This window comes from Dendropsophus ebraccatus, chromosome 7 (genome assembly GCF_027789765.1).
Source record: "Dendropsophus ebraccatus isolate aDenEbr1 chromosome 7, aDenEbr1.pat, whole genome shotgun sequence".
NCBI lineage: Eukaryota > Metazoa > Chordata > Amphibia > Anura > Hylidae > Dendropsophus > Dendropsophus ebraccatus.
The window spans coordinates 130,363,099-130,378,583 of record NC_091460.1 but is presented as its reverse complement, the minus strand read 5'-3'; the positions used below and the strand labels follow the sequence as shown (position 1 = coordinate 130,378,583).

General features: G+C 40.5%; 1 protein-coding gene across 1 annotated transcript in view; it reads right to left on the bottom strand.

Moving 5' to 3' along the window:
* Nucleotides 1–15,485, bottom strand: part of LOC138797035 (bifunctional heparan sulfate N-deacetylase/N-sulfotransferase 4-like) — a 218,748-nt gene that overhangs the window by 8,969 nt on the left and 194,294 nt on the right. Inside the window, exons 9-11 of the mRNA XM_069976807.1 lie at nucleotides 10,799–10,973; nucleotides 6,852–7,022; nucleotides 1,680–1,789 (exon numbers count right to left, since the gene is read on the bottom strand). Coding sequence (XP_069832908.1) covers nucleotides 1,680–1,789; nucleotides 6,852–7,022; nucleotides 10,799–10,973 — 456 coding nt within the window. The remainder of the gene's footprint in view (nucleotides 1–1,679; nucleotides 1,790–6,851; nucleotides 7,023–10,798; nucleotides 10,974–15,485) is intronic.

Sequence of the window (15,485 nt, the reverse complement as noted above, 5' to 3'; positions counted from 1 at the left end):
TGTCAGACTGGAAAGAATACACCACTTCCTTCAGGACCTACCGAAGATGATAAGTATAGGAAGACTTCATTTCTTTTAAATAAAACTCATTTCATTTACAAATCATTATAAGGCTATGTTCACACAGCGTCCGTTGCATAGCAACGGACGCTGTTAAATAGTTGGCCACCGGGCTGAACTCAGCCCGTTCCTGCAGCTGATACCTCTGTATCGGCTGCAGGAACGTTTTTTTTTTTCACAATTGATTTGCAGGCACCGTCGTGTGGGCCCGCAAATCAATTAGTCATTTACTCCAATCCAATGTACAGTATGGCCGCGCCGCACATTGCGTTGTGTGAACAGCTGATGTTTCCAGACACTGTTCAGTGAACATCGTCTGGAAATAATTGACAGGCACAATATTCTAATACCCGTTCTAAAGATCAAGAGTTAGAATAACGATTTATGAACACAGCAGGCGGCATTGCATTGACTTCAATGCAATGCCGCCCCTGCAGTAAAGAACGGACGCTGATGCCATTGCAATAAGCGTCTGTTCTTTACTAATGAAAAACGATGTGTGAATCTAGCCTTACTGTGTGCCTCCAACAGATTGAAAACAGGGAGTACCCCTTTAATATTTAAAATATACAGCTTGTATAGCCATATAATCTATCTATCTATCTATCTATCTATCTATCTATATATATATATATATATATATATATATCTTAAAAGCATTCTAGTGGCTGAAGCTGTTTACTTTAAGGTTATGTTCACACTACATAAAACTACGGCCGTAGTTCTCGCCGCAGAACTACGGCCTTAGTTTTGAGGGGTGGAACATAGCCTTATTTTCAATGGGATCCCAGCCGGAGCGTACACACATCATATGCGCTCCGGCCGAGATCCCATGCGGCGCCGGAAAAAACTGACATGTCAGTTCACACAGTGAAGCAAGCGGCTCCGGCCGCTCGCTTCACTGTGGGCTATGGGAAGCTCTGATGTGGGCGCGCGCTGATGCGCCTGCATCAGAGCTTCACGGCCGGAAAGATCACCCGGCCGGTACTTAAGTCACGGGGTCACGAAACGTCCGGATGTTCATGTTGTGTGAACATAGCCTAATAGTGTATGGAACTGCTTTAAAATTTGAAGTAAGGATACGTATTTGTTAACCTTTGTTACTGTTATATATCTAAAACGATTTTTTTTCGATACTTACCCTTCCTTGTTTATGACAAATCCTTTCATCAGAAACAGAAAGAGGGAAAGCCTCTATAATGCCCCGTCCTGACTATAAATATTAATTAGAACCTTCTAGAAGTCATATGTTCCATCTCCCTTTGAAGAGACATTTCTCTAAATGAATGAATGGACAAGTGCCAGCACAGTACTGTTAATCTTTCTCAGATTTTTATATCCACTCAGTCTACAGTATAATGTTTGCCTTAATTCCCCTCGAGGGCACTTTACACAATGTGCTTAGAAAATGAAGTAAAATGGGCTTTTCAAATATCCTCTAAGCTCAGATTTACCGAAAACGACCATATTTTCCAAAGTCAATTGTTTTTCGTAAGCTATATTTTAGCTATGAGTAATAAAATCACCCTCGGATTGATTTACCTTGTAAATATTAATGGACGGCAATCTTCCTGATGGTGTACAGACACCAACCTAATAAACGAGACTAATGTACTTACGTGAGAGTCTCCGAGTAATTATAACGGGGGGAAACTCCTAAGAAGGTCTGGACTTCATCCATTACCATGGCCGGATCGCTCCTCAGATGTTGCCCATCTATAATTAACAGCTGGAAAGACACAGTTTTATTGTTTACATTTTTCTTCTATTTCATTTCACAGTGTACAGAGGTATACAGACCAGTAATGAAACGGAATATGTTAAAGAAGTTATCCAGCGAAAAAATATTCAAATCAACTGGTTTCATAAAGTTATATAGATTTGTAATTTACTTCTATTTAAAAATCTCAAGTCTTCCCATACTTATCAGCTGCTGTATGTCCTGCAGGAAGGGATGTTTTCTTTCTAGTCTTACACAGTGCTCTCTGCTGCCATCTCTGGCTGAGGCATGGACTTCCAGAGCAGCAGCAAATCCCCATAGAAAACCTCTCCTGCTCTGGACAGTTCCTGACATGGACAGAGGTGGCAGCATAGAGCATCTGATAAGTATGGGAATTTTTAAATAGAAGTAAATTACAAATCTATATAACTTTCTGAAACCAGTTGATTTGAATGAAAAAGATTTCTGGATAACCCCTTCAACATCAATCAGACCTGATTGGTGAGCGAATTAGCAACTAAGAAAAAGTATATAATTGCTTATGAGAATGTTCATATATAGCATGTACTGCAGATTTTATGCTTATATCTAGTTCAATTATATGAGATGACAATTCCGCTGTGAGCATGTATTCGTATTGAAAGTGAAAGAAGGGATCCGCAAAGAATTTCACTGCAAACTCACAGCGCGTTCCACTGAGGATCCATTACTTGGGAACCTACCCTTAAAAACCCTGACGCGTTTCAAACCCAAAGGTTCTTAATCATATTTTCTTGTCTGTTGAACAAATAACTTGATTGAATTGAAATTGGGCCAATGCAATTCAATCAAGATATTTATACAATAGACAAGAAACTATAATTAAGAACCTTTGAGTTTGAAATGCGTCAATGGGGTTTTACTGTGAATATGAAAAAAAGAATTGGATTGTTTTAGAGCTGAAGAGATTCTATTTTCCTTTTCTTATGCGTTGAACCCCGGAGTCCAGAGGCATCTCTTATACATTATTCCTTTTGAATACACTCCTGTTTGTGGCTTAAAAAATTGACTGCAGTGTTTTTTTTTTTTTTTTATTTCTAAGTATACGCTGTGTGTGAATCGACCCCAAGGGTATAGAACTTAGGAGAAATCTTTAATTATCTAGTGAGAAATCATTTGCAGGTACATTTAGATACTTTTTTATTTAGAGTTTTGAACCTTATTTAAATGGTGAAATGGTCAAATTATTTTTGACATATGATCAAACATGTCGGCAGCGAGTCGCACTGCTGGGACCCACTCTGATCAGAAAATATAGTTGTGGAGAGATTGCGTTCGCCCAATCCACTGCCCAGCCAGCCGCTTGGTCCATCAATATTTTCTCTGAGACTTACAATGAAAAATATTGATCAAATACAAGGCCAGCCAGGGAATTGATCTCTCCCTGGCTGTATCTTCTGACCACAGTGGGTCTCAACAGTGAGACGCGCTGTGATCAGTAATTTTTAACATGTCCGATAAGTTATTTGTATTGTTAGGTACGCTTTGACCATATGTATTAAGTCTATGTTTCATGCTAACCTTTCCTATGCCACATGATCTATCTATGCTCTGGTGGCAATACTCATTATGTAATGAAATGTTTACCATAGGTTAAAAGTGACCTTCAGTTTTAGGCTATGTTCACACAATGTTTTTTCAGCTCTGCTTAAAATGACACCTGTCATTTTGAGTCTAAAATAACGGACGTCATTTAGCAGCCTGGCCTCCCCTTAGTGCAATGACTGGTGTTGGTTCATTATTCTAGTTTGGGTTACTAATTGGACCTAATTGAAAGGTCCATTAAATTTAATAGTAAAAACAGAGAAAGGCTATGTTCACACAATGTTTTTTCAACTCCGTTTAAAATGACATACGTTATTTTGAGTCTGAAATAACAGACGTTATTGAGCTGTCTGGACTCCCCTTGCAATAACTGGGGTTTGTACATTATTTCAGTTTGGGTGGATAACTTGGACTTTGGATGCGCCTTAATTGAAAAGTCCATTGAATTTAATAGTAAAAACGAAGAAAGAACGGTGACAAAAGAAAAACTGTGTGTGAACTACAACTAAAAAACGTCCGCTGTTTGCAAAAAACATCCGAAAATAATGATCATGTTCATTATTTTGACGTCCGCGGCAAAAACATCCGTTATTCAATACACTGTTTGCATAGGACGTCCGTCTTCTCATTGACTTCAATGCATCGCAATTGCTGTCGGTTAAATCGCGGCAAAAACGGACGTTTTTAAAATATGAAAATCGTCCGTCTTTTCGATATTTTGACATTGTGTGAACGTAGCCAAAGAAAGTCAAAAAAAGAAAAATTGTGTGTGAACAACTAATAAAAACGTCCGCTGATTGTAAAAGACGTCGGAAAATAATGATCATGTTCATTATTTTGACGTCCGCTGTAAAAACATCCGTTATTTAATGCATTGTGTGCATTGGACGCCCGTCTTTCCATTGACTTCAATACATTGCCATAGCAGTCAATTTGCAGCAATAACGGACATTATTTTGAATGTCAAATTCGGACGCCTTTTCTCTATTTTTGACGTAGTGTGAACATAGCTTTAATGTACATGTTGACTAGCATTTTATTATAATATCTACTAGATATTTCCCACAGGACATTGGTGACTCTATATTTGGAAAAAAAACATGAAAACCGATTCTATTTCTAGCGCCATTCTCTATTAAATGCAAATTGCCCCAGATAATATTATTCAGAGATAAATTCCTGAAATCATTAGACATTTATTGAAGTAGTATAGTAGATGGACCATGGAGGATTAGAAATATCACATCTGGGTGATTTTACTACACAGTGTATCAATATAGAAAATAAACATTATGATTAATCACACTATGATATTTCATTCCATACTCAGGCTGTACTTGACAGGGGGAATTGTATGAAAATGTGTTCCTAAAATGTAAGACAATGTAAACAGCAGAAGCTGTCATGAAGCTACAAATAGTAGGGCAGCAAATGATTAAAAAAAAAAAGCAGTAGTCACCTGTCATAATTTCCGCAAGTTCCCCCCACCCCCTGTCCTCCGTGTACAGGACTGATGCAGATTGAATAGTATTTTTAATATATATCCCTCATTTTGCCATATACTGTAACCCATAATAGCAGGATAATTATAGGTTGACATTGTGAAAAAAAAAAAAAAAAAATCTGAGATTCTTGAGGGATTTTACAGTAAGGCTGTGTTCACACTACATTTTTGCAATCCGTTTTTTCATCATTTTTTAGCGAAAAACAGATGGAAAAATGGATGCAATTGTGCAACTTTATTTTTTAAACGCACACAAAAACGTACTTATTTTTTTGTACGTTAAAAAAAAAAAGAATGCGTTTTGACTAGAGATGAGCCAACCAGGTTCGGGTTCGAGTCCATTCGAACCCAAACGTTCGGTATTTGATTATCTGGGGCTGCTGAACTTGGATAAAGCTCTAAGGTTGTCTGGAAAACATGGATACAGCCAATGACTATATCCATGTTTTCCACATAGCCTTGGGGCTTTATCCAAGTTCAGCAGCCACCGCTAATCAAATGCCGAAAGTTTGGGTTCGGATCGACTCCAGCATGCTCCAGGTTCACTCATCTCTAGTTTTGACCTGCTTTCTTTTTAAAAAAAAAAAATTTTCTTTGCAAAAACGGATGGAGAAAAAAAAAAAAAAAAAAAGGATTGCAAAAAGCTTGAGCCCAGCCTAAATCTAATATATTTTTAGCCTGCAGGCAAGTAGTATTACAGTGATACCTGATTTATATAATTTTATGTTGTGCAAACATAAATAAATTAATAAAGTAATAAACAAATGCATATTCTGACCCTAAAGGGGCTCTATCACCTCCAATTCACTCTCCTCAACCCCTAAATTAAAGTCATCTGTAACCAAGATAAATGCTGATTCCAAATCTGCAATTTGTAGCTTTCTACTGTAATCTGTAGCTGTCCTGTATTATGGAAATGATTAAAGACAATAGAAAGCAATTCTCTAATACAGTGTGTAACGCCATCGATCGGCGCTCTGCATCTCACCGCTTGCGGCCTGGTTCTGGCTCCTTTTCTCCTGCCGTCTCTGTGAGGTCCATAACTGCTTTTCCCGACCTTTGCTCAAAGCTTCTGACTGCAGCTGCAATTCCATCGTTCTCCACTTGGGCAAGCACGTGGCCGCTCTCTTGGATTTTTGGTATGTTCACACTGAGCAATCCAGTAGAATTCCTCCTGCCTCAGTGTCAAACGGCATCTCTATTGGAGGGCTCGCTCACCTCCACTTAAAGAATTGACATGTCAAATTTGCTCCGTGTGAACATACCCTTAAAGGACTAGTCTATCTCTTCCTATCCTTCTTCCACCTATCCTGGCTTACCCTCTTCTATTTAGGCTGTTCTGCCTGTTCCATCTTGCCTAAATGTTGTTGGTACCTTGTGTTGGTTCCTATCTTGTGTGCAAATGAATTGTTCCTGTCTGCTATTCCATGTATCCTGACCCATGCCTGTTCCTCAGACTACATTTACCTCCCTGACCCCCTCTGTACTCTTTGCCTTCCCTCATGCCGATGTGGACTACCTGACCTACATCTGAGCCGCCCTCCCTGATTCTGGTGCCCTTTGGTAGCAGAAGTGGTTCATATAAATATGGTGCAAAATCAGATCCGAATCTTTCGAAACACAAGGACTTAACACTCCGGACTTAAAAATGTCCCCGCATCTCCGGCGCTACGGGGATTTATGTAGAGGTGGACTGCCTCTTCATAAATCCTGTGCACAGCCGAAAACCTACGCCACCTGAGGGCTGAAGTAGGTTTTCGGCATATCTTTAAGAGAAAAAAATACGCCCCCTCCACACCCCCGTTCCGCCCCCTGGCGTACCCGCCGGAAAGAGACGATTTGCAAATATTTTATTCGCAAAACGGCCGATTTGCGGATAAAATATTCGCAAATCGGCTCTTTCCGCCGAAAAAAAAAAAAATACGCCACATGATACATGTCCCCCAAGGACTTTGATCAGAAAGAAATATAAATATCTATTACCTGTGAAGGTGAAAAGTATTTTAACCATCGTTCAATGTGTGTGGAGTACAAGCCTGGCAGAAGACATCTTTTCTGCAGAGCCTGTAATTCTCTGGAAGATTTATGATCAGCAGTTATGACTTCATAGAAGCTATATTTTATGGCAGTGGGATCTCCATGAGATCGTTGGTGCTGAAGGAAAAATGAAGAATATAAACATGTCAACGTGTAATATAACAGAAGATTATTAGTTTTTATCTATTGAACAAGCAGTTGGTCTCTTATTGGCTAAACAAAATGTATTAATGAAATATGCCCCCCCCCCCTACAGTGTTAATTATTTTACCTTTGTGCCCACTTTTTGCACATAAGTGACCACCAGTTTGTGTTTACCATATCATTCGTCACCACTGGAGCGCCCTACCAGAAGCCTCGATGTTTCAATCTCCGATCCTACATTTAATGGGATATCTTTAATGAAGTTTGTGCTTTTTGGGGGCTAATAATGAATGGCTGTGATTTTTTAAAAATATTTTTATCATATTTATAATATTTATCAAGCAGCATTAAGCTTGTTTTTGCTTGTTTTCATCACGTTCTCCTCTTCTATGTGTTTGCACTAAGAGGTGGCATGGTTTGCGATTAGTTAAAGTAAATGTGAGATTTATCAAGTGATTTTTAAAAAAAAAATTTGAACAAAAAGTTGCAACGGTACTGAACTGCTACCCTATTGTACTTTATAAGCAAAAAAAAAAATAGCGCTAAAATTATCTTTTTTTTTTTAAATATTTAAATGACCACTGAATTTTTTTAACCAAAGCCAGAAATTAATCCAGCAGGAAGTTATTCCTTTGGAAAAATGCTTTTAGTTTTGCAGCAAAAACTGCAGTGGCAGTTAAAAAACAACAACAACAAAAAAACAACTGCCATGTGCAGCAGACGCCTTGCAAAAAAATGTGATTTCTACACTGTGATGGGTTCACACTACGTATATTTCAGCCAGTATTGTGGTCCTCATATTGCAACCAAAACCAGGAGTGGATTGAAAACACAGAAAGGATCTGTCCATACAATGTTGAAATTGAGTGGATGGCCGTCATTTAATGGCAAATATTTGCTGTTATTTTAAAACAACGGCTGTTATATTGAAATAATGGCCGTTATTTACTGTTATATGGCGGACATCCACTCAATTTCAACATTGTGTGAACAGATCCTTTCTGTGTTTTTAATCCACTCCTGGTTTTGGTTGCAATATGAGGACCACAATACTGACTGAAATATACGTAGTGTGAACCAGTGCATTTTTTTTAGTACTACAGTGTATAATATACCATAGTGAGGACAGGGGCTTCTCTAGAATGCCTCACAACAACAAATAAGAGGTCTTTAAAGGGGTTATCCAGCGCTACAAAAGCATGGCTACTTGCTTCCAGAGACAACACCACTCACGTCTCCAGGTCAGGTGTGGTTTGCAATTAAGCTCCATTAACTTCAATGGAACCAAGTGGCAAACCCTACTCAAACTGGAGACAAGAGTGGTGCTGTCTCTGGAAGAAAGTGGCCATGTTTATGTATCGCTGGATAACCCCTTTAAAGGGAACCTGTCACCCCCCGTGCCGGGGTGACAGGCTCCCGACCCCCCCCCCCCGTTAAAGCCCCCTATACTCACCTGATCCCGCTGGCTCCCGCTTCTGGATGCGGTCTAGTCACGGAGATCTCAGCCGCTGCAGCCAGGTGCGCACGCTGAGAGATGAGTCCAACGCTCATAGAGAATGACAGGAGAGTCCAGCGCTCCGTCATTCTCTATGAGCGTTGGACTCATCTCTCAGTGCGCGCGCCGGGCTGCAGCGGCTGAGATCTCTGTGACCCGACCGGATCCAGAAGCGGGATCAGGTGAGTATAGGGGGCTGTAGCGGGGGGTCGGGAGCCTGTCATCCCGGCACGGGGGATGACAGGTTCCCTTTAAGGCCGAATCAAGACCAATATTTTTCAGTTGCAAAAAAGAATAAAAAGTTTATTTTATGTAACAGATACCAACATGAGGAGGTTAAAAATACACCAACTACTGCTACATTAATTACTCATTAATAATATTCACCTGCTTGTGAGGTATAAATGTGTCCTAGGTAAATAGACTTTAAACTTGATTATGTCATCAGTGGCCACTAGATGGCAGTATCACATTGCAACTTTGTACCTTACAACTATAACTTTCCACTACTGTTTGAATAAATGAATCTAGTAAATCCAAATAAGAATAGCAGAGTGGAGATTGTAAAATACAGAGGTGAAACATGATACTGCCATCTAGTGGCCACTGATGGCATACTGCATGCATAATAAGAATCTTGCAGCAACCTAGCAGTCATGAAGACCCTCAGAGGAGTCACATCCATTTTCTACAAGACTGGGACAATCATGGCAAAACATGCTTAGGTGGGGTAAGGGGTAGAGGTAGTCTCTCTGACAACCATTGCATTACAGTTGGTTCAGGCAAAATGCGTCAACCATTTTGGGAACAACCACAAACTTGTTAGTATTTGTGGTGTGGTGCTCTGATGAAGCATGTTGATTATTGAGATTTATTTCTCATCTGGTATTAGAGGTGTAAGTAGAACCTTTCAAGTCATGGGGGGAATAGTTCATTGTAAAATGATGTCTTGCCATGAGTGTCCCCCTAAAAAGTATATGTTCATTGGTAAAATAACATTTAAAGAGGACTTGTGGCCTGTATAAGAAGTCGTTTTGTCGCTTGGATGCCTTAAATTCCATTGTTTTTAGGTGGGCATGCTAGGATCAAGGGGTGTGAGCCTTATTTATGACCCATTTGCCTCATATGTACACCCAGGGGCAAACTGTATTGTTGGCGGTTCCAGTGACCACCCAGGCCCGAGGCTCCTGAGAGTCCCACAGCTGTCCAAACCGCCCATATCTTATCTTGTCACTGGAGGATCCTCCGGTGAACCCCTCAATGACATCTGTGCAGTTCCTCTATATTGGATGGCCCCCATAATTACAATAAATGATGGGAGAAAATTAACTTCCCACATGCTTCTCCGATGCTGCAGATCTCCTTTTATGTGCTCTCTTCTTTGGTCTTCCAACATAGGCAGCGTATGCTACAGATGACTGCCAACAATCCACCAATCTATCAAAGCTATTGATACTATAATGTAGGGGGTGCCTACACAGGGGGCCATCTACTATAAGGGGACTACATGGGGGGTATCTACTAAAAGGGGACAATACAGGGGTCAATCTACTTTAGGGGTACTACAAAGAGTGGACAATCTACTACATAGGGGATGCACAGAGAGCACCATCTACAATGTAGGGAGACTACACAAAGGGGGAGGGATGTTATTTGAAGACAGAAGGGGTCAAAGAGCAATCTCTTTTTTAGATGAAAGTTACAAAATTATATATAACTATTCTTTTTGTAAATGATACAAAAGATATTGTTACATGTTTGTAAAGAAACTTTCTGGCTCCATCTTTTAGCATTTTCTTTAAGTCAGTGGGAAACCTTAAAGTGACTGTACCACCAGGCCCAGGCTGAAGCACTGGAGTCGGGCCGACCCACCCCCAGTGGGTAGAAACCCCAGCCCCTCCATGACGTGACTCCATTAGAATCAATGGAACCCTATCATAGAGGGGCTAGGGTTTCCTCCCACTAAGGGTGGGTCGGCCGCCTCCAGTGCTTCAGCCTGGGCCTGGTGGTACAGTCACTTTAAAAACATTACTGAAAATGCTTGGTTCAGATGAGTAAGCTTTCCTTCTGGAGAATTTTCTGTCTTGGGAGAAATTCACAGTCATGTTTTTCAACCTTCCAATTGGAGTCAAAGACTGACTTGAAGGGAAAGTTTCCTCTAAGAGGTGGTGCCAGGAAGTTTCTTTGCATGTCCCCCAGTAAAGCATGAATAGCCTATAAGTCCCCATATGTATTTATGACACTAATACCATACCTGATACCAAGAGTATGCTCGATCAGACGGATCAATAAGAATAGTGATAATCTTTGCTTTTGGTAACAGTGCTGCTACTCTTTTGGGGACTTCCTCTGAATGAAAATAATTTGCACCCTTCTCAAACAGGAAATCTGAGGTTGTGTTGGAAGGATACGGGAAAAAATCCATATACCTGGAAAATGCACAACATCTTGTGATTAAATAAATGTTAGATAAACTGTAGGTACATAGAAATATGCATATTACAATAAATATATTAGCCTCTTAGTTTATAGCTACTAAATGTCAAGCACAAATGTCAGACAACAGATAAAATATTTGTATTTTCAAGTATTTCCAGAATCTTCTGAATAGAAATATGAAGCACCTCAATGAACAAGACATAGTGGTAATGTGGTAATCAGCAGGTTAGAAGAATTTATTAGGGCATGGGACACTAAGTAGGAGAAACACCAACATATACGAGTGCTGGTTACTCGAGTAGGGTGTTTTCCAATGCTCGAGTGCTCAACTCAAAAACAAGTAGAGACTCAAGTATTTAGTCAGGTGCCACCTGCTTGGCAGAGTGGAGGTTACCTGGTTAATATAAAAGTGGAATTCTGGCCCCAAGGGGTTTAAGTTAACCCCTTGGGGGACAGATTGTGCTCTGTTGGTGGTGGTGGAGTATACTTACAGCTCCAGTCTTCAATCTGTCTTCATTATTGGAGCCCAGCCAATCAGCGGCTGAGGTGGAACACAGCTACAACTGCAGATTGGCTGGGTGGAGTAAAAGGCTCAACAGCCTTTCAACATGCTCTTTGATAACAAGACCCCAAGCAGCACGGCGTAGATACTTGAATACTTTTAGTAGGCCAATAATAGCGAATATTGTACTCGGTAGATCATTCTTACTTATCGCTACTAATGAGAGGTTCGGTGCACTAGGGGTAATATTTTATCCCTTTGTACATCAAATCACCCGCCTACTGCCTTTTTATAGATTTTCAACCAGTGCTCTGCTGTGACATAACCCTAAGCCGCTCATCACTGCAGAGCACCAGATGAATACTCACAAGGAGGCGGATGCATCAGTGCACAAAAGGGCAAAATACAGCACCCAGTGCACTGAACCCTGCCATTAACATATTATAAAAAAGTCTTTTTACACAAAAAAAAATAAAAATACACCGTGGATATAAAAAGGTGCATTGTTATTCAGTGTTGTTCTATTAGATTTAGAGGGAAATGCCTTTTTTAGGCGCAGATAGGCCTGATCAGCGTAAAAATATTCGCAAATGGTCTATTTGGCCAGTGATTGGCTGAGAGCTCAGACAGGCCGCTCCGAAGCTGATACTGCCATGCAGGATCGGGAGAAGGAGAAGACCTGTGCCTTGACAGGTAATGTATGATGTTTGTGAAATCGTCGGTCACCCACCGCGGCAGCTATTCCACATAGCGATGCGCTGGTGGCGACCGATGATTTTAGGTTCGAACCTAAATGAACGATCAGCCGTTGACACGATCATCGGCTGATTGTTCTCTCTATTCCAGGGAGCGATAATCGGACGATTCAGCCGATTATCGCTCCATGGAATAGGCAATTAGTCTCTTTTCACCTGCTGATACCTTCCATATCAGCCGGTTACAATGTCCAAGGGTGAGTCAATAAAGAGGTCAGAAAGCTCAAGGGCCCTATTACACAAAGCCATTATCATGTAGAAAATCATTATATCTTTCAAATATAAACAATATTCATCTGTGTAATTGCAGGCAAGGATCGAAAATTCGTTCGCGTGCCAATGATTTAGATCTGACCCTAAAATCATTGTTTATCGTTCGCTGTAATTCTGCAATCGTTTACCAATCGTTCACTGTAATTCTAAATCGTTCCTTCTTTTGCTGGGATCAGATGGGGTAAATGATTATAGTAACACTCGTTATAACGTTCCTAACTATGGTTCTGTGTAATACGGTTAACAATTTCAGGTTAACGATAAACAATCTAATTTGCGATAATTTATTGTTAATCGTTAAAAACAGGACCCTAAGAGCCAACAAAAAATGAGCAACACCACCTTGTCAGTCTGATCTCTGATCGAGTAATAAATAAATAAATAAAATCTACCAAGTAATTTATAGAACAGGTTTGGTCCCTAGCCACCATCTGCTATCTCTACCTCATTTTCCTAGTATTACTTTCCACCAGCTTATCTACAGGACCAAGCACACTGCTAGCTATTTAGCTGTAGTCTTACTTGCTATATGCATGTACATTGGGGCCTAATTCGCTCATCAAAAATTAGGGTACTTGACTACCGGAAAATGTTTGCTGTTCAAGAGCCCGTGTTGACAGAAATCGTGCAATGGCAATGGTCCAACCTAACAAAATGATTATTTTTTTCCATGCAGACATTTCTGAATTGTAAGGGAAGGATCATTGCATGTATCTAGTGATCTGTAATTGTTTGGAAAACTGCCAGACATCTTATCTTTAGTATTTGACAACAGATTGCTTCTTGTATGCCTATAGCCTTACAACACATTAACAGTCTTCATAATGGAACAACATTGCACTAAAAAGAGTACAGCAAGATAGTAAAATAAATACGGCACGGGCACAGTAAATATTATTTTTTCATTGGTATTCTTTTAGTAGGACTTGTATGGTGTGCTGTCACTGGTCGTGCGAGGAAATCTTGAACTGGTCACCAGTGTTAGTTAAATAATTATTTGTTGTAAAAATTGTTGCTTTAAAATAAAGTTTTGCTTCGATCTCAGTATTTAAATTGGAAAATTTTGAACCCTTTAGGAGCCGCAAACATATCATAGATACAAAGCTACGTTCTCACAGTGTGTTTATAGGCTAAATAACGGTCATTATTTTTTAATGATAAAAAAAAAAAAATTAATCACAAAATGGCAATTTTTTGAATGAAAAAAGATGTGTGATGTAACTACCATGAAGGCGGACCACAGCACTGCTACAGGGCCCACACACTGGGCTGGCATTTGGCCCTTTACCTGTGAGCATTTGGGATGAATGCTGCGGCGTTCTTACTGGCAGAGCAAAAAACCATTGGCTTCCCGTCCTGCCAGTCTCTCTTGTGGCCGGAGGAAGCTTTACTTCTCCAGCCACAAAAGGCTGCTCTCTGACCCAGCTACCCGGCACACAAATTACATCACTCTTGTGTTTCAGAGCTGGGAGAAAGAAGGAATGCTGGAAGACTGTGCCACACCAGGTAAGTATGTGTATGGGGGGAGGGTAGCGTTTTGGCTATGGGCCCCCAGGAATCGTTGTTAGGCCCCTAGTGTTAACATAGCCATAAAGGTGTACGTTTCTAATTCATATGATACATTATCATCTTTTGGCCATGCTCACACACAGTAAAATAATATCAAATTACCGTCATATTTTTACATGAAAATAAAAAAGTGTGTAAACAGTGTGTGACATTGTTAGCTATGTCCATGCAGCCCTTGCCCAAACAGTAAATATTTCACCTGTCCACGCTCCCGGTGTTCTCCTGCGCTCTATATTTGAGTTTTACATGTGAGGTACTAACCACAAATTAGAGCTTTAAAGCAACTCTGTACCCCAAATCTGACACCCCCCAAACCGCTTGTACCTTCGGAAAGCTGCTTTTAATCCAAGATCTGTCCTGGGGTCTGTTTGGCAGGTGATGCAGTTGTTGTCCTAAAAAACAACTTTGAAGCTGGCAGCCCGTGCCTAACGGGCATGGCCTAGATCGTGTAGGCATTAGGCTGGCACAACCTCTCTATCCCACCTCCCCACCCTCCTCATCATTAGGAATGCCCCAGGCAGATTGTCTCCTATTCTTCACCGGTGTCAGCCCAGCACATGGGCTGGATTGTTAAGGCACCTGTGTAATGTTTAGACAGGAGAAAATGTACCAGTGGCATTCCTAATAATGAAGAGGGTGGGGAGGAGGGACGGAGGGGTGGTGCAAAGTTAGAGCACAGATATTCTAAGCCACGCCCGTTGGGCACGGGCTGCAAGTTTAATAGTTGTTTTTTAGGACAATAACTGCATCACCTGCCAACAGACCCCAGGACTGATCTTTGATTAAAAGCAGCTATATGAAGGTATAAGTGGTTTTGGGGGGGGGGGGTCAGATTGTGGGTACAGAGTCGCTTTAAACAAGTTTAGGCTATGTTTATCGCACATCTTTTTTTTTTGTTTTGTGACCATCTTTTTGGACGGAACTCATTTTCACAGCAAAAGACAGCCATCTTTTGATAATTGCGGCTACAGATAATGATAAAATATGATCAGGAAAGAACATTGTATAAACATAGCCTTACAATGTAGCATAGTTGTCTCCAGATAGTACCTCTCTAGCTATAGAATTCTGGAAGTTTTGCATCAGCTATAAACCCACCGGATGGAAACCACTGATCTACAGGAATTGATAGGAAGGGACAATGGAGCGGATTTATTAAAACTATAAATCTGCCCTAATATATTGTATTCCTATTTTACTATTGACTACACATTCACTTTCCATTATTTAGGCAGTTCATTATCATATTTTCCAGGAAAGTGCACAATGATTCGATTTGACATGTGCCCTGTACTGCATTGCGGACTTCACTATGAGATTAACTCAATCCATGCAAGAATATCAGTAAGAAAAACCACAACATGCCCGTCCCCAGGTGTATTGGCAGGTGTTTCAGTGCATCG